The following is a 17038-nucleotide window of genomic DNA, read 5'->3' on the forward strand; positions in this document are numbered from 1 at the left end:
TATCTATATCTGATCGTGAAACGCCAAACCAAAAAGCAGGATATGCCCACTCATGCAATGCGAAACCGGCAATCTAGTAGAGCCGCCCGTCCAGGCTTGCTTGGTGCACTACCAAAGCCAGTCCGACCATCGCTCCATTCCTCTATGAACTTGGCATATATCCAATCATACTCTAGACAGCACCAGCGCTAATCATCTTCTTCCTGAGGTAGTTCTTGTACGCGCCGATGGTTCCGTCCCACCGTGTAACTGTCTTGTTCTCGCATACCATAATGTCCTTGGCAATCTTGTCGAGCAATCTATTGACAGGTTAGCAGCTGTGGCTAAATTTCAAGGGGCCTGAAGTCTTACCTGAAATCGTGAGATACAACAACAACACCACCGGTGAATGCGTTGATGGCATCTGCCAGCGAGTCGATGGTCTCAATATCAAGACCGTTGGTCGGCTCGTCAAGCAGAAGCATGTTTGGCGATTCAATAGCAAGCAGAGCGAAAACAATACGCGACTTTTGCCCTTCGGAAAGAGTTCCCATGATCGCAGTCTGTGCCTCACCAGAAAGACCGTAACGTCCGAGCTGTTGTCTCCAGTACTGGTAATCTTGAGAAATGTTGGGGTACTTGTCGCGCACAAAGTCGAGAGAGGACTTGGTCAAGTCCAATTGTTCGGCCGAGTGTTGAGAGTACATGCCGAGCTTCAGATGGGTGTGTCGAGACACGGAGCCACTGTTTGGCGAGAGCTTTCCAGTGAAAATACGCAGAAGAGTCGATTTACCAACACCGTTGGGTCCGACAAGTGCTGTTCTGCTGTCCATGTCCACACCAAAGTCCAGGTTCTCGTACAGAGTGTCCTCTTTCTTGCCCGAGTAGGAGAAGGTAACATCGTCAAGAGACAACACTGGCGGTGGCAGCTTCTCGACGTCTGCGAAGCGGAATGTGAAGACACGAGCATGGGCCACGGGTTGGATGAAGCCATCTGCCTCCATCTTGTCCAAAATCTTCTGGCGAGACTTGGCCTGGCGCACCAAGTTTGCGTATGTACCAGCTTTTGCGATGAACTCCTTGATGTGCTTGATTTCATCTTGCTGCTTCTCGTACGCTTTTTGCTGGTTGACCTCGTTCTCCGATCTGGTCTTCATGTAGGAGTCGTAGTTACCACCGTAGTACTGGAGCGATTTGAATCTGCAAAATGTTAGCGCCTGTCGACAGACTGTGTGCATGGAAGCATAGCTTCGCGTCTAGCCTCCAACATGAGACCAGCCTCTTGACGCGGGCCTCGTGGCACAGATCTCACACTCACCTCATATCGATCATGTTCGTGCACACGCCATTCAAGAAATCCATAGAGTGAGAAACCAAGATAAGTGTCCGATCCCACTTCTTCATGTATTCTTCCAGCCACACGCAAGCTTCTAAGTCCAAATGTGCGGTCGGGTCATCGAGCAAGAGCAGCGAAGGCTTGACGAAGAGTGCCTTGGCGAGCGCGACACGCATACGCCAACCTCCAGACATGTCCTTTGTCTTCTTGTCCATGGTCTTCTTGTTGAAGCCAAGACCAGTCAAGATCTGACCAGCGCGAGTGTGAAATGTGGATGGGTCCATTCCATCAATCTTGTCGTAGATGTCCTCGAGCTTGGGGCTGTCTGGGCCTTCCTCTTCAAGGATTGTCTCCGAAAGCTTCTCCAATCTAGCCATCTCATTCTCTGCCGCATTCACCACCCACTGGAGAGCGCCAGTATCACTGGGCTCAGCACCCTCGTTAAGCAGGTAAATATCGACGTGTTCTGGGATGGGAAACTCGCGCTTGCTGATGGCCTTGAGGAGAGTCGACTTTCCGCAGCCATTCTCACCGAGCAGGCCGTAGCGCCGTCCGTAGGTAATTTCGATTGTGGTATCGTTGAAGAGCACTTTGCCGTGGAACACCAGCGAGCAGGATGTCATCTTTACATCTCTGCTGGCCTCGAGCGACGCCAGCACACCGGTCGTCACACGGTCTGAGATACCGTCGGCATCTTCCTGCAACTTGATCTTCTCAAGTTTGGAGAGCACCTTTGCGTCCTGGGCTGGAACAGCATCGATCTCGTCGCCATCCTGGAGCGGCGGGGTGTCGTCGCCGTTGACCGATGAAGCCTTGGAGGCGTTCTTTGAGGCCAACTTGGACGCAGCGGTCTTCTTAGGCGCCTTGCCCTCGGCAGCGCGCTTCGCCTCTCGGGCAGCTTTGGAGGCGGAAACCATGGTGAATTTCGACTCGAAAGCGGGATTTGCGGGGAGGAAAGAGAGTGGGAGGAATAAGTGTAGAGTCGCCGCAAGAAAATGTTATTCCTCAAGACGCCCGCTTTTAGCGTCGGTGCGACCCCTCCGTCGCTCTTTCCTTGCCCTTTGAAACTGACGTCACGTGGGTGGCACGTCCTGAGAACAATACTCCGATCTTACATGTACACTGAACTTGCGCAAATACAGGCATGCTAAAGCATGACCTGCACGTAGCATGAGAAACTGGGGCTACCACTGAGGTGAATCATCTCGCAGCAGAATTGGGGACGATCGCACGAGAGTGTTCCAGTATCATGGCGAAAGTACGGAAAGAACATGTGCCGTTCGTATGCACATCGCAACAGTGTAATGTATTCGAAGAGTGCTCTTCTTCATAGGCCTAGTCGTAGCTACCTGCTCTGCTCTGCTCTGGCATATCATGACCGCAATACTGCCGGAACGCCTTCGCTATGTTCTTCCAAACCACTTTTAGACTCATTGCACATCTGGCAGCCGGACGGCAATATCGCCCGATTGAGTGATGTATCGAACCCAGGGCAGAGATGGGTATTGCAGCTGTGGCACAAGTCAGTCTTCGCACACAGGTCTCCTGGTCTGCTTGTTACTCACCTTTGGCTCGATAATCTTAAGATATCGCACTTGTATCCCCGAGGTGGTGAAGTATGGGATCTCGAACTTGACCCCAATTGGCCGTTTGCCTTTGCCGCCGCCTCCAACACCTCCCATGCTACCTCCGAAGCCTCCCATCATACCACCACCACGCTCCTCATCACCCTTGACAGAAGGCAGACCGAGCTCGGCACGCATGAGAAATTCTTTGCCACCACCAAACTGCTTGATCTTCCAGACAATGGAAGACGTCTCCGGCGCGTAGTGAACAGAACCGATGTTGGTTCGGAAGCGAGGCGTATCAGCATCTTCGGGCACGGGTATCGAGATCTCAACGTTATTAGCTGTTGACCGGCGTTTGAATTGTGCTTTAGCCTGAGATAATTGTCAGTGTCAGATAATTTTTCGTTCTCTGCAAGTGAACAAACCTTCAGCATATATTCTATTCTGCTCCCGGAGTGACTCTCCACAATACACTCCACCCAGATAAGCGGCTTCACCTGCGTGTTCAGTCGGTACGACATGAGTTCGAACTCTCCGTCCGGCGGAATGAATGATATTGTCCTGTCGTTCTCAAATCTCGATAACCGCACGCACTGATGGAACTTGACATCTTCCATTTCTACAGCCTTTCCTCTCGTTGCTCTTCCTGTTGTCTCAAACATGGCTTTGTCGTTCAACCCCAATCGCAACTCCGGCATACCAGAAAGGTAACATTTCATCTTGATCGCTCCCAGAATCTCCGACCTCAGAACATTGCCTGTACTGCTGACAAGCAGATTGAGCGACTCCACGACATCCAGAAATACCTCGTTCTTCCGGTATCGAATGCCTTCACTTCTCCACGAAACAGCGTTCGTGACTGCAATGGGCGGTCTGGCCACTTCCAGCTTATGTGACTCTTGTGTGATGTACTCTTGCAAAATCTTGCTTTCTGTCGTTTGAGGATATCCAAAGTCCATCATCTCATCCAGCAACTCGTAGATGACCACAAAGTTGTCCCTGATCGATTCCTCCTCCAGCTCCTTGAAGTACTCGGTGAACACTTCCACGATGCGGTGGAGGAAGAGAAGAATTTCGGCCGCATTGCTGTTCTTTTTCGTCAAAGCGAGAAGGTATAAATTGTTGTGCCGAATGTAGAGGTAGTTTATGCCTTCGTCGGAGAAGCAGGGCGGGACGCTGGATGATTCCTCTTCGGCTTCTGACAACAGGATAGGGAACTTCTCGACTGCGCTCATAGGAATGTCTCCGCGATAATTTCGAGCCAGAAGGGTCTTGCCCTTCAGGTCGAGGAAGAAAACTGCTGAAGCCATGAGTGAAGTAGTGTTTGGGCTCGAGGCCCGGTATGCGCTGGTGGGTGTTGCTCCTGCTGGGCGGTGGGACGGAGTGGAAGATCGAGTTGTCACGAAACGAGAGTCGGTGTGCGCGTCAGATGAGGTCTTGTTGTTGTCCTGATATCTCGTAATCAGAATCGGGGTTATTGAGCGGCCTTTGCGACGTGGTTACAACGAGACCCCATTGATGGCGCTCGACGCGGAGGTGGAAGTCTTGGCATCGATGAAGATAGTCTCCATGGCGAAACATCATCATCAACACTTCACTACATCATGGCCTCCCTCCTCCGATCACGAGCGCCTCGCGCGCCGTTATTGACAGCTCTGGCATCGCTGGAGTCAGCTCTCGCCAGCTTTCGAATAGCACCTGCGACAACATCGATATCAGGACGCCGAAACGCATCGCATCAAGCCCAGGGACGAGCCAACGGCGCCAAAGATGGACCGGGAAAGCGATTAGGAGCAAAGAAGAGCGGAGGGCAATATGTCGTGCCAGGGAACATTCTGTACAAGCAGCGAGGGACATTGTGGTTTCCTGGAGACAACTGCTACATGGTATGTCTGCGCAAGCATTGGCGGCGTGGATAGCATACTGATGAGACAGGGGCGCGACCACACAATACATGCCGGCCAGCCAGGCTACGTGACATATTATCGTGATCCAGCCCGACATCCAAAACGGAAATACATTGGCATAGTCTTCGAGCGCACGCAAAGGCTACCAGCACCACCGAATGCGCCGCGGAGGAGGAAGCTGGGCATGCTGGCATATCAGATGCCACAAAAAGAGGTATCAGGGGAGGAGACGACCGGCGACATGACCTTTGCCGAACCACCAGATACGCCCGATGCCGCATCAGCGCCCGCGACCATCCTCAAAGACCAGCCCAATGCCTCACGAGATATCACCATCATGAGAGGACCGAAAGGAGAGAAACACGAAGTGAAGCTCCACTTCCGCCCTGGCAAATACATGTACAGAGAAGCGAATTGGGAGATTGGCCGAGCAGCGGAGAGAAGCAAGGCTGCTATGGCTGTGAAGCCATTTGTTCCTGGAGACAGATTTGCTGCGTGGAGAAAGAGGACCGCAAGAAAGGCTAGAAGTGCCGAGCGAAGAGCAATGGGAAGAGCGGGTAAGAAGGGCAAGAAATAGATGACATCTCAAGCCGCCAGAACTTGTACAGACACCAATTGTATGACCATCGCCCGAGTGGCCTTCCCTCACAGCCACACGCCCTTGCCCAAAGCTTGGTAATATCGGCAAGGTGGTCACGTCCAGCAGATCAAGTGAAATGAGCTGCTGACGAAGAAGTAGACCTGCGTCACGTCGCCATCCACCAGGCGTGACTTGATCATTCGGCCCAGGAGAGCACATGTGTACGGCGGCGACAAACCCGTTCAGTTACTCTAATGTCCTGATCACACCAGCTCAACTTGAACACAACATACTGACATCCAGACTTCATATTCACAATCCGAGCGGAGCTGGCGAACGGCAATGCAGTCCTCAACCTTCCTCTACGCCATTGTGGCCGCCACCACAGTTGTGCTGGCGAATCCAGTCCAATCCCCAAATGCACAACCGGCTCCGACGCTTGATGTGAGGGAAATCAAGACGTCGCACGAGAAGCATCAGCGATCTGCCGGCCATCACTCCGCCGCGAGCGTGCCACACTCTCCGACTGCGAGCTCTCCATTGATACCACGCCCCACTAGTCCTGAGACTCCTGACATAGTCTCGGGCGTTGAGTACAAAGATCTCAATGACGCCGCACAAACAGCCATAGCAACGAACTGTAATGCTATGGGCTGGATCACCTTGAGTGTGTGCTACGACAATTCTGTGGTAAGGACAAGTGCAACAGCTCCCACAAAATGAACCCCGCCGGTCAGCTAATCTTAATGACTTGTAGTACGCCTGCGAGATGCACAACCAACTCCTCTTGACCTGCTCCGCATCCGTGCCGTGCAGATCTCGTTTCTTTCGAGGCGCTGAAGGCGATTCAAAATCCCACAAGATGGCAGGATGCTTTCCTCAACACGCCAAGAGGGGCTCGAGCGACAGCGAGTTTCCCCAGCGCCTTTCTCCGGACGGAGTGGCTGCAGGAGTCTTCCCGAAGCGCGGCGTTGTGGCTACCATGACGACGCTCTGCGAACGAAGGGTCGAGCACACTGAGCAAATCTGTCTGGGAAACAACATCGTGGGTGAGACTTCTATATTGCGACGTCATCTGCTAACAAGAGTCCAAGTATGATTGTGTTGCCCAGATCCACGTACAGCATTGCGGTAGTAGCGCTGGGAAGAGCCTCTGCCGCGAGCACAAGCGAGGAGACGCATACTCGTCGAATGGAGTCGGAGTCGATGACCCCTGGTGTATAGACGCGGACGGATCATTCGTGCCTCCAAATGGACTCGATGACCATCCAAGACAAGACATGCGTCGCGACGATAAAGCTTGTGAACCGTGGCCGTCCCAGTCACCAGTCAACATTACTACGCCTGAGCAGATCCGAGGTGGATTGGATGGCTACTGCTACAGCGAGCCAGAGCAACGTTTTCTCAACGAAACTTGCGCTGGCAAAGAGCCTGGAAAGCCTATGAAGTCCATTTGTGTCGGTGGCTGGACCGAAGACAAAGTCCCCATGGCGGCGATAGTGAGTACTTACATCACGGACCAGAATTGAAAGGCACGCTGCTAACATTTGTGAACCAGCACAACTGTACCTCCATGATCGCTCCGACGACTTGCGGCATCACGCCTGGCGACATGGCAATGGCTGGCCCCATAGCACTCTGCGAACAGCAAACCGACCCTGAGCCACAGGCGAAGTGCATTCACGCGAATGAGCTTCGAAACAGGATCAAGGGATCGAATTCGACAGAGACAGCCAAGCCTACTTGAGCGATTGAAAGTCCAGTATTGAAAGAGTGAGGCGATCTGGCGTGCAATGTCAGTCAGAGAGACCGAGTGGATTTCTCACTCGAGATAATGATCGGTTCCTGAAGCCTTCAGTATAATGTGAGAGACAAAATGATTTTTGAGCGAAATACATAGGGAAGGAAGGCAAGTCGGAATGACCGACTGATGTTTGACAAAAGCGGCTGCCTTGGGACATGCAGCAAAGCGATGAGCAGGGAATATTTCACTTAAAGAATGGCTTCAATGGAGCCTTGTAGCTTCAAAATTACCATCAAGTATCTCTCATCTCATCTCTTGGGACACATTTGAAACCACCACTCACCTCGCTGCATCAAAATTTGACGTATCTGGTCGACCCGGTAGGACCTCGGCATCTCGGAAGCATGCTTCACCTCGAACATCTATATGCAGTTGTTGCATACCATACTCTCTTCACTCCTCGCCCAAGATTCCCACAAACCCTCTTCACTATAATTCAAAATGTCTTCCGGCCAACCAGCTCCCACAAAGCTCCCTCAGCACTATTCATCCCTCCCCTACACCGAAATCCGCATCTCTCACCACCCCTCAACCTCACCCGAGCCAACACCAGTTCTAATATGTACCTTATATCGACCAAACAACAACAATGCCTTCACAGACATCATGACCGATGAGCTCGAACATTTCTTCGGAATCGCAAGTATCGACGATCGTGTCAAATGTATTGTTTTGACAGGACATGGCAAGATATTTTGTGCTGGACAGGATTTGAGGCAGGGTTTCAAGTTGCAAGGGAATGGGAAGAATGAGACTGATAAGACGCATCGTGATGGGTAAGATTTTCTTCTTTTCTTTTTCTCTGTTCTTGTTATCGCTTCCGTTGGCATTGAAGGCTTGTTGTCCACATGATTATGAATTGTAGCAAGAATCGCTGTTCAGTGTCGCATCGATGCTATGGTTTAGCTCATTTGCTGATTTGTGATAGTGGTGGCCGCGTATCTCTCGCGATACACAATTGCACTAAGCCGACGATCGCAGCAATCAACGGGCATGCTGTTGGTGTTGGCATCACCATGACTTTGGCATGCGTGATGCGAGTCGTCTGGTCCAAATCGAAGATTGGATTCGTCTTCTCGCAACGTGGTGTGGTAATGGAGGGATGTTCATCATTCTTCCTGCCTCGTCTTATCGGCCATGCTCGGACACTTCAGCTCGTGACCACTGGGGCTACAATCCCGGCCACGGCCAAACAACTTGATGGACTCTTTGCGGAAGTACTCGATCGACAGGAGGATGTACTTCCCAAAGCATTGGAGATGGCAGAGGGCATCGCATCGAATACGTCTACGGTCAGCACTTTTATGATCCGAGAAATGCTGTATCGGGGAGTCGATAGTGCAGAGGCAGCGCATCTATTGGAATCCCGAATCATGGGCCATATGAGAGGAAGTGTGGATAATGACGAGGCTGTTGCTGCATTCCTGGAGAAGAGGAAAGCTGTCTTTACTGCGACTGTGCAAAAAGACTCTCCTCCAGTCCACCCTTGGTTTAGTCCTGTGAATACGAAGAACCCGGCAGTGGCAGATCCGCTGACAGCAGGCAAGCCAAGGCTGTAGCGTTGGAGGCAATGTCGGATTGGGTCGACAGAAACGACCGCGCTTCTTTGGAAATAGTCCATGTGGGCCAGACTTTCCACAGCTCGTAACTTCGTGCGAAAGTGTCGCATATGCTTGTCTTCGCCGCTCTGCGCTTTTGTCCCCTCAGTCGCCAGTTGCGCGCCACTTGTTCTCGTCTTCCCTTTCAACACCAGCTTCTGCCGCAGTTCGCGTTCTGCCTGCACCCTCGCCAAGTGGTGCTTGGACACCTTCGGTAGTCGCGCCTTCTTGATCTTCACTTTCTCCTCCAATGAACGTCACGCCTTCTGGCATTCGAAAGTTCCCGTCAGCGTCCATGAACTGATCCATATTCTCACTCGTAATCCATCCCGTAGCTCCTGGCGCCGTCTCATCGAAGACGGGCTCCCCATCCTCGCCTTCCTCTCCAGGCATTGGAGGATCAGGGTTCAGTTCCTGGCAATCTGCGATTGCTTTGTACAGGGCCGTGGTCGCGTCATTGTCTGATGTTGTGCCGTTGGTGCCATTAGAGCTACCCGCAGTTGCTTGAGCATCCGATGCGCCGTGTTGTACCCCAGTAGCAAATATTTTCAATTGGAAGTACTCGATGTCGTCGTCGGCGGTATCTGCATCAGACAGGTTAAGCTCGAGGAGGACTGCATCGCCGTCGATAGCCGTGATGGTGATGGCGGGATAGGTAAAGCGGCAGCCGCCATTTGAGTTGGTTGAGTGTAAGATCAAGTGTCTGTGTGCATGAATCAGCATTGCGCGCAAAGTGGTTGCGGTATGGTTGCGACTCACTTTGATGTCACCCACACGTCGACATCTGCGAGGCGAACATTGCCCTCTTGTGCTACATCATCGTTGACGGTCTCCGCTAGGTTCTTGAGCGGTTGGTGCTTTTGGTGCGAGGCGAGCGGCAGAGTGATATGTGTGTTCGGTGCATGGAGGTGAAGCACCGGCGGACCATCGAAGAAGGTGCCGGGAGTCTGTTCTTGATGCTGGGACAGTGGCGTGAACTTGTCGACGGCGGGGACGAAGTCCAATGCTTCCAGTGCTGCCATGGTGGGGATTACTTTTCAGCACTGCCCGCTCCAATGGCGCAGACTGATCTCGACGATGGAGAGCAGCACGCTCTAAAAACAATGTCGGGAAAACGTTCAAGCGGGACCGAACTGGAGCAGGAACGACCGCTTGGCATCCAACTCCACGCGACAACACCCTCTCTCGTTGCTTCCCTCCTACTGACTGTCCACGCCAGTCTTCACTACTACTAGCGCTTTCGATTGATGCCGCGTCGTGAAATGAGCAATACAACACGTGGTCAGCCACGCCTATCGGCCCTTCGCCCGACTTCATTATTGCATCAGGAGATGCGGCTGTGTCCGAGGCGACGGCTCCAAAACTTCTCGCCATGGCTGATGTCGTTCCAATCAGAGCAATGCCCCGACTCGAGACAGGCAACGCACGAGAAGTGACTTGTCACTCTGTGGCTGCTTTCTTGCTTTCGGCTCGCCTCTCTGGCCCCTTATGGACTGGTCGCCTGCTTTGGGTCGTCGTGGCGCTGGCTGCGACCTTAGGTGAACTCAATTGACGAACTCAGGCGGCCAGGCCCAAGCGTTTCTAGACTTCTCCTCTTTATTGCCTAGACGGTATTGGTGCTGAATGCTGTGATGGTATCTATAGTACACAGGGCGCGCTGATCAACACATCGTCCTTGTCGCGACCACCTGACGATACTCAACAAGCATGTACTCGCAACTTGTGCTCGTTTTGCTAACGTGCCTCGCTGGGGACAGCTACGGTGCTGCTGCGTACGGCAAACAAGCCGTGTGCAAGAGCAACCCCTATGCGGGCTATGCATCACTTTCCAACTACGGCCCTGCCGTCCATTACTGCGAAGGCAAATACCCCAAGTGTACTGTCTACACTACAGTGAAGAAGACTGTGACAGTCACATCGACCAAGGGAGGCTACGGTTATGGCTACAAGCAGAGTCGAGATGCTGAGCCCGACGCTGCAGCGGACGCAGCTCCTCATCAAGGCTATGGCTACAGCAATGCCTATTCGAAGTCATGGGACAAGCTGCGCAAGAACAAGAACCAGCTACACACCTTTTGCTCTTGCTTGGGATATCCACAGACCAAAACTCGGACTTTGACTTATACCAAGACCGTGTGTATTCCGAAACAGTCCACGACCAGTAGCTCCACGAGGGCCACTCAAACTACTTCTTCATCATCGACGACAACTTCTAGCAGGACAACTACAACGAGCGTAAGACATGGCAAATACTGCCTTACTCCATGATTTGATACTGATCGTTATAGACAACGACTACAACTGAGCCTACTACCACCACTACATCAACAACTACAACATCGGTGAGAGCCGATTAATACTCCCCGGTTCTACGATTTGATACTGAGCGTCTTAGACAACTACCACAACAACTTCTACTACAGTAAGAGATTATCGGATGCGTTGGACTGCATGAAGCAACACTAAGGAATTTAGACAACGACTACAACTCCACCTACTACCACGACAACGACAACGTCCACGACTTCTACTACCACAACCACAAGCCCACCCCCAGCTGGCCCAACTCCACGCTGCACTCGGGATCAAGAAGACTACTGCTTCGCACAAATCAGGCCCAATACGGGCGGGGAACGATGCTACTGCGACATCCGCTACCTGACCACAGAAGCAATCTGCGGAGGAACGGGCTCCTGTAGTCCCTTCGCGACACCGGCCGAACCCTATTGCACATCCGACGCAGACTGTATAGAGCTCGGCACTGGCGACTATTGCATCTATAATACCATCGGTCGCGAAGCCTGTGCTGGTGGCAGTCCGACATATTGCGTAAAGAGAGAAACGTGTAAGCAGGATTTGCCACCGAATCTGAAACGGAGTTTGGAGATTGTGTTTGAGGAGGCGGCGAGAAGGGAGGTGGAGGGGTGATGATGAGGAGCGTTGTAGTTTTCGGAGATTGCGTTCAGGATTTTTTTCTTTTTGTGCAGACTTCAGGGGTTGTTTGTTATCGTTGAGACTGGCACAGACTGGTCATTTTCTTCCTTTCGTCTTCTTCTTCTGTCGATCGCCGGCCACGAGACAGTGCTCTAAGCTCGCTGATATAATGCGTAAGCTGTTTGTAGAATGTTATGGACTGACTTCCTGAATCGTGGGTCCGATTACCAAGAGCGAGATTTATGCCAAAGATCTTACAGAGCAATGTTTATAGAGTCTCGTTGTATCCAAGAACACCGAAGAATTTAGTATACACAGAGAATCTTTCTATCGATCTGATCTGCTTTCTTGCAATGTGAAAAACAATTCCACTGAATGTCCTTCAGAACAAAAGTTTCGACTAAAAGCTCGCTGGCAAGAACCCAGGAATATAAGCCAAATTGGTCATAGCCGCCAATCCATAATTCGATGCATCATTCGTCGACAACCACGGGACCTCATCAACAGGTGCCAAAACTGCACTTCCATTGATTCTCGTCGTTGCCCAAGTATCGGTCGTGTTCAACCCATCAGCTTCAAACTCGCTCCAAGCACGCTGCGCCCAGGTCTCGTTGCCAGTACGGTAGTATCCGTAAGCCAAGAGACGCGAGTGGTCTTGTCGGAGCGTGGCTGTTCGAGTCCAATTGCCCCCATATCGAGCTTGTTGTTCGGCGGCTGGAGCGCGGTAGTAATAGCAGTAGTCCAACCAGACTTGCTCGAAGCCTTCAGGAAGTTCGTCACCGTAGTGCTCGATGAGTTCGGCAACGACTTCGCCTAGACCGAAAGCAGCTGACAAGTGCGATACTGCTACGACACCTTCGTTGTCAGGATCGGTAGGTGGTGGGTCAAGAGTTCCATCAGTGCTGTTGTAGAGACCAGAGCCTGTTACGAAACCATTCTTCAAGCTAACGATGCCGTTAATGGTATTCGTCAACTTGAGCTTGGCTTCTTCCGCACGAGGACCCTGACGCTCCCATTCGAGAAGCCAGGACGCTGCCAGTCCTGACCAATCTGTTCCGAGACCGATCGTGGCGCGGTTACCAGGTGCCGGGACCCAGCCGTCTGTTCGGACTTTGCGGTTAGGGTCGAGAGTCTCGTATGTCTTGTCAGTGTCCAGGGTCTCTTCAACCAACTCTCCCACACGCTCATCACCTCCAGAAACGAAGTAGAAGATTTTGCGGTATTGTGCTGTAGAGATACGGGCTTGCTTGGCGGAGTCGCCCCAGTGTTGGACACCGTGACGCGTTCCGAGACCTTTCCACTGACCGATGTGGTAGACATCGACCTCGCCAGTGTGGCGGGTGAGAGCTTCGGCAAAGCGATAGACATCCTCACGTCCAGTGCGAAGGAAGTAGGGCCAGAAGAAGAGATCAGGCGAGAGCTCACTGTTGTCCCACGCGTACCCACCGATATCGTAGCGCCACTGGTGGCGATCGACATCATATGTGTGCATGATATCGCCAAAGTCAAATAGACCGTACCATCTGCGTTGCTCGACCTCTGTTTGGTAGAAGGTAGCAAGGAAGTCAAGGTTGCTCTCGATGCGAGCAGCGAGGGCGCTCGAGGTGTTGGTCGAAGGAGGCGCCCACCAGGTTCCAGCAGCTTTGGTCGAGTGGATGTATTCTGGCTCAGTGAAGAGGACTGGTGGGTTGTTGGCGTGCGTTACAAGAGCTGACAGACGATCGCGAGGAGGAGTCGCCTCAAAAGCATGAATGTAGAACTCGTTGGTTCGGGCGATGCCATATGGAGTGTCGAAGCCGTCTTCCCAATCCTCGTAAGTAATTTCGAGAGCATCGAGCTGATCTGCATAAGTCTCCTGGCCCAATCCGTCGTGGTAGGGTCTGAGATCAAGAGGTTGAGCTTCAGGGCTGTAGATCCAGACGGTGACTTCACCAACATCAGTAGCAGCATTACGAATGTCCAGACCTGTGGGGTACTTCTTCCAGAAGTCACGAAGAGAAACTGCGAGACCTCCTTGTGTAGCACCTCCAAGATAAGCCAAGCCACCAGAACGTGTAGAGCCAGGAATGTTCAGCCAGCTCTGCCCAGCCTGGGTCCTCTTCTTCAATGTGAAGCCATCGGGTGACAACTGTGTCAAGCTGTAGTCGTTCCAGTTGGGGATCCAACCACGTCGCGTAGCATTACCGACGCGAGGATCCCAGGTATCCGGGGTCGGAGTCTCGTCGCCTTCGTATTGTGCTGTGCGAACGTTTTGTCCTGGATCTCTTCGCAATCCAGTGATGCCTTTGACGGCTTCGTTCAAGAGACCGCCGTCGACACCAGCAATGCGAACATGGCGATTGTAAAGCTCCTCTTCGGCAAGTGGCACGTCAAATCGAAGACCGATGCCAGAGATGAAGTCAGTTGATGAGTCGCCATCGAAGACCAAAGTGTGCACGATTCGAATGGCATCGGAGTTCGCGTACAAATAGAAGCGCAAGATGAAAGGAAGCCAATCAATATGGTCCGCCCCACTGGTGAGAGTGTGGGTGCCTCGAACAGTGACAAGTGCACGTGCCTGGTTGTCCCTGCTGGTAGTGACATTATCAACCTTGCTCTCGAAGTTAGAGTAGCCAATCGACGAGTTGGTCCTGTCTTCAGCATTATCCGCAACGCCAGATTGTGAGTGAAGGACTAGTCTACCATTCTGCCCGACGACCTTGCCACGCGCAGTCTCAATCTTCTCGACAATTACGCTGCCACTTTTGGGGAAGCTGGCTGAGATCTTGCCGGTGTCGATTGTGACTGAGCCATCAGAATCAGTGAGTGCGATGCCAGCAGACTGGGAAGTCCTTGGAGAGCCCGACGATGCAGTGATTGTGTATTCGTCTGCGATGTTCTCGGTCTCTGGAATTGCATGCGCAGTCCACTTGAGAGAACCATCGGTCCAGTATGCGGTCGCCCAGGACTGCAAGTCAATGTCACCTGAGGCCGAGAAGCGTGTACTGTTTGGGAAGTGTTTGCCTCGAGCCCATGGCAGACCAAACGTCGTTCCTGAATGGTATTCGGGCGTAGAGCCAATCCATCGCACTTGGACACTTTCGGAGGAGCTGTTTGTGTAAGATTGAGCTGTGACTGAGCCCAGAAGCCCAGCCACTGCTGCTAGAGGAGAGAAAACACGAGGCATGCTTGAGATCATTCAGAGCAGGATCTGCTCATGCCTGAAGTCAAGAAAAGGGCGAAAGCGAACAACGCAGACCTACATATGGTGTCATTCAACAGAGACATTGCTTGACCCCCAACGCGAGGCCGCGGCCTGATTCAGGTGTGAAGAACTCAGGCTATACCATGGGAGATTAAATCGCGGAGCAGCAGTATAGTACCTGCCAGGAACGCGAGGGATTTGATCTCGCATATGCGGGATGGTCATGCAGCCAAGAGTGGCTAAGGAGGATTCGTTGCCTATGCCGGTAGTGATGCTCTCGTATCGGCGCATGATACAGCGAAGCGAGTGCACTGCTCGGTGCATTGGCGGCGGGCGTGAGGTGTATGTCGTGCGGAGACATGGACATGAGATCATCTTGTGCATGCACAACGGCTTGTGTAATTTTCGCGCGAATGGTGAGTCTCGCCATATGGAAGACTCGGATGCATGTTGGTGGAGGTGGAAGGACGAAGAAGGAAGTTGTCTTGTGGAGGATGTTGTAACGGCGGGACTTGGCAGCGGAGGCGGACATGGCCGTCGTGCACGTTTCCCCCTCGACGCAACAACCATACCTGCGCACTCACAGTCCTCAACCTGTTCAGCAGCCGTTCGACTGATCAGGCTGTGCCGCTGAAGACAGCTGAGTTGGCTTGCGTATTCCTCGTAGATGAGCTCTGCGTGTCAGGAAGGCTCGCGAAAGTGGTAAGGGCGGCCTCTCCATTTCACTTCTTTTTCTACGCCAACCGACAAGGCGGCGTGATTTGAGAGACGGCAGTGTGGTGGCACAGTCTGAGAGGACGTGACTCACAGCGTTGCTCCAACACGCTCGCTCGCTGGGCGCCTAACTTCTACTTCAGCTCCTTCGAAGGACCGACGCGCCCGAACTGCCAGACACATCGCTCAGCATGGCTGCCGTAGCCCGCTGCTCCTTGCTGGGGCTCCCCACCGAGATTCGACTGCATATCTACCAGCTGCTCTTCGCCTCGCTTGAAGTCCGTGTCCAACGAGGTCCAGAACGCCTGCACAGCGATGTCCGCTACGAAACGTCGAGCGACGACAACGACGACGACGACCGCGAAGAAGAGTATGATGCCGAGCAGGTGGAAGAGCAAGACAGACCTGGTCGCTTTGTGGACACCGACGGCCGCAATGCTGAAGTCTCCTGGCGCGATTGGACTGCGACATCAGATCGAAATGTAGCCACCAGCCGGGGCCTGTCCCTGTTGCCGGGCCTGCCGCTCGAGGTTCGCGCACTCCGCTGTGTGTGCAAGCAGATATCCAGCGAGATCGACGACAGCTGGCACTCGGCCGTCACCTATCACTTCGCCTCGACAGTCGCCTTCGTCGATGTGCTCAGCCAATGGGCAGATGAGAAGCTCCGCGCGCTTCGCCATATATACGTGGTGGACACTCCTTTGCCAGTCTACGCCTTCGCGAAACCAGATTTCTATGTCACTCACAACTTCAACGAAGCTTTGTCGCTTTTTCCAGGTCTACAGCTCGACTCACTCACCGTTGAGAACGTCTGGCTTTTGCCGGGTGGGAAACCTCGCGATGCCTGGTGCGCCTCCGCTACCACGGGCACTCTGAAGCGTCTTCTGACCACCGATGGATGGAGAACACTACGCTACATGTCCGGCATACTCCCACTGTCACCCACGCAAATGAAGCAGCTCGACATGGCCATCGAAACCTATTGTATCGAGAAGCAAGAGCCAGATTTCCGCTATGGACTTGGCCGAGTCAGGCCGCAACCATATTCGTCGCACAATATACTGATTCCCGGTGAACCCCCCGAAGATGAAAATGTGACCAAAGAACTTGTCGAGCAATGGTATAAAGAGCATCCTGAGGAAGTCCCTCTCCGAGAGGAGGATCACTATCTCGACGATGTGAAGGAGTTGCATCTTGCAATGTGGGCCCAACGCGGTGCAAATTCGACCTTTACGCAGGACGGAAGCGCCATTTCGTCGACTCTAGAGAGTCTGAAATCGAACATATCTTGGGTTGAGCTGAGGCAGACTGATGACTATCTTGTCGATGATGGAGTCGAGGATCCAGCTAGCCATCTTTGATGTCGCGAATACTGTGCTCAACGCCGATTCCAGCGCGGTCTGGACGCACACTGCAGCATCGGATTACAGGTTG

The 17038-nt window shown here is 52.8% G+C and overlaps 9 protein-coding genes across 9 annotated transcripts; 5 read left to right on the forward strand and 4 right to left on the reverse strand.

The window, feature by feature from the left end:
* Positions 1-172: 172 nt before the first annotated feature.
* Positions 173-2232, reverse strand: ARB1 (ABC transporter ATP-binding protein arb1; the record flags this gene model as incomplete). Its single annotated transcript, XM_023602152.2, has 3 exons — positions 173-299; positions 352-1179; positions 1298-2232. The coding sequence occupies 3 exons, from the start codon at positions 2230-2232 to the stop codon at positions 173-175; spliced, it is 1890 nt and encodes a 629-aa protein (XP_023450888.1).
* A 513-nt stretch (positions 2233-2745) lies between these two features.
* On the reverse strand, positions 2746-4193 carry AP1M1 (AP-1 complex subunit mu-1; the record flags this gene model as incomplete). The annotated part of the gene is made up of 3 exons (XM_023602151.2): positions 2746-2826; positions 2881-3255; positions 3309-4193. The coding sequence occupies 3 exons, from the start codon at positions 4191-4193 to the stop codon at positions 2746-2748; spliced, it is 1341 nt and encodes a 446-aa protein (XP_023450887.1).
* A 294-nt stretch (positions 4194-4487) lies between these two features.
* RHO25_010972 (mitochondrial 54S ribosomal protein bL27m) lies at positions 4488-5367 on the forward strand (the record flags this gene model as incomplete). The annotated part of the gene is made up of 2 exons (XM_023602150.2): positions 4488-4769; positions 4819-5367. 2 exons carry the CDS (start codon positions 4488-4490, stop codon positions 5365-5367), a joined length of 831 nt encoding a protein of 276 aa, XP_023450596.1.
* A 1283-nt stretch (positions 5368-6650) lies between these two features.
* On the forward strand, positions 6651-7117 carry RHO25_010973 (uncharacterized protein; the record flags this gene model as incomplete). Its single annotated transcript, XM_023602149.2, has 2 exons — positions 6651-6869; positions 6929-7117. The coding sequence occupies 2 exons, from the start codon at positions 6651-6653 to the stop codon at positions 7115-7117; spliced, it is 408 nt and encodes a 135-aa protein (XP_023450780.1).
* Positions 7118-7780: 663 nt separating this feature from the next.
* On the forward strand, positions 7781-8733 carry RHO25_010974 (uncharacterized protein; the record flags this gene model as incomplete). Its single annotated transcript, XM_023602148.2, has 2 exons — positions 7781-7950; positions 8103-8733. The coding sequence occupies 2 exons, from the start codon at positions 7781-7783 to the stop codon at positions 8731-8733; spliced, it is 801 nt and encodes a 266-aa protein (XP_023450782.2).
* Positions 8734-8877: 144 nt separating this feature from the next.
* RHO25_010975 (uncharacterized protein) lies at positions 8878-9794 on the reverse strand (the record flags this gene model as incomplete). Its single annotated transcript, XM_023602147.2, has 2 exons — positions 8878-9475; positions 9532-9794. 2 exons carry the CDS (start codon positions 9792-9794, stop codon positions 8878-8880), a joined length of 861 nt encoding a protein of 286 aa, XP_023451321.1.
* A 685-nt stretch (positions 9795-10479) lies between these two features.
* RHO25_010976 (uncharacterized protein) lies at positions 10480-11700 on the forward strand (the record flags this gene model as incomplete). Its single annotated transcript, XM_023602146.2, has 4 exons — positions 10480-11007; positions 11061-11114; positions 11168-11194; positions 11248-11700. 4 exons carry the CDS (start codon positions 10480-10482, stop codon positions 11698-11700), a joined length of 1062 nt encoding a protein of 353 aa, XP_023451323.1.
* A 406-nt stretch (positions 11701-12106) lies between these two features.
* RHO25_010977 (uncharacterized protein) lies at positions 12107-14872 on the reverse strand (the record flags this gene model as incomplete). Its single annotated transcript, XM_023602145.2, has 1 exon — positions 12107-14872. One exon carries the CDS (start codon positions 14870-14872, stop codon positions 12107-12109), a length of 2766 nt encoding a protein of 921 aa, XP_023450775.2.
* Positions 14873-15795: 923 nt separating this feature from the next.
* On the forward strand, positions 15796-16965 carry RHO25_010978 (uncharacterized protein; the record flags this gene model as incomplete). Its single annotated transcript, XM_023602144.2, has 1 exon — positions 15796-16965. One exon carries the CDS (start codon positions 15796-15798, stop codon positions 16963-16965), a length of 1170 nt encoding a protein of 389 aa, XP_023450776.1.
* Between the last annotated feature and the right edge of the window lie 73 nt (positions 16966-17038).

Source organism: Cercospora beticola, chromosome 7 (assembly GCF_033473495.1).
Source record: "Cercospora beticola chromosome 7, complete sequence".
Lineage (NCBI taxonomy): Eukaryota > Fungi > Ascomycota > Dothideomycetes > Mycosphaerellales > Mycosphaerellaceae > Cercospora > Cercospora beticola.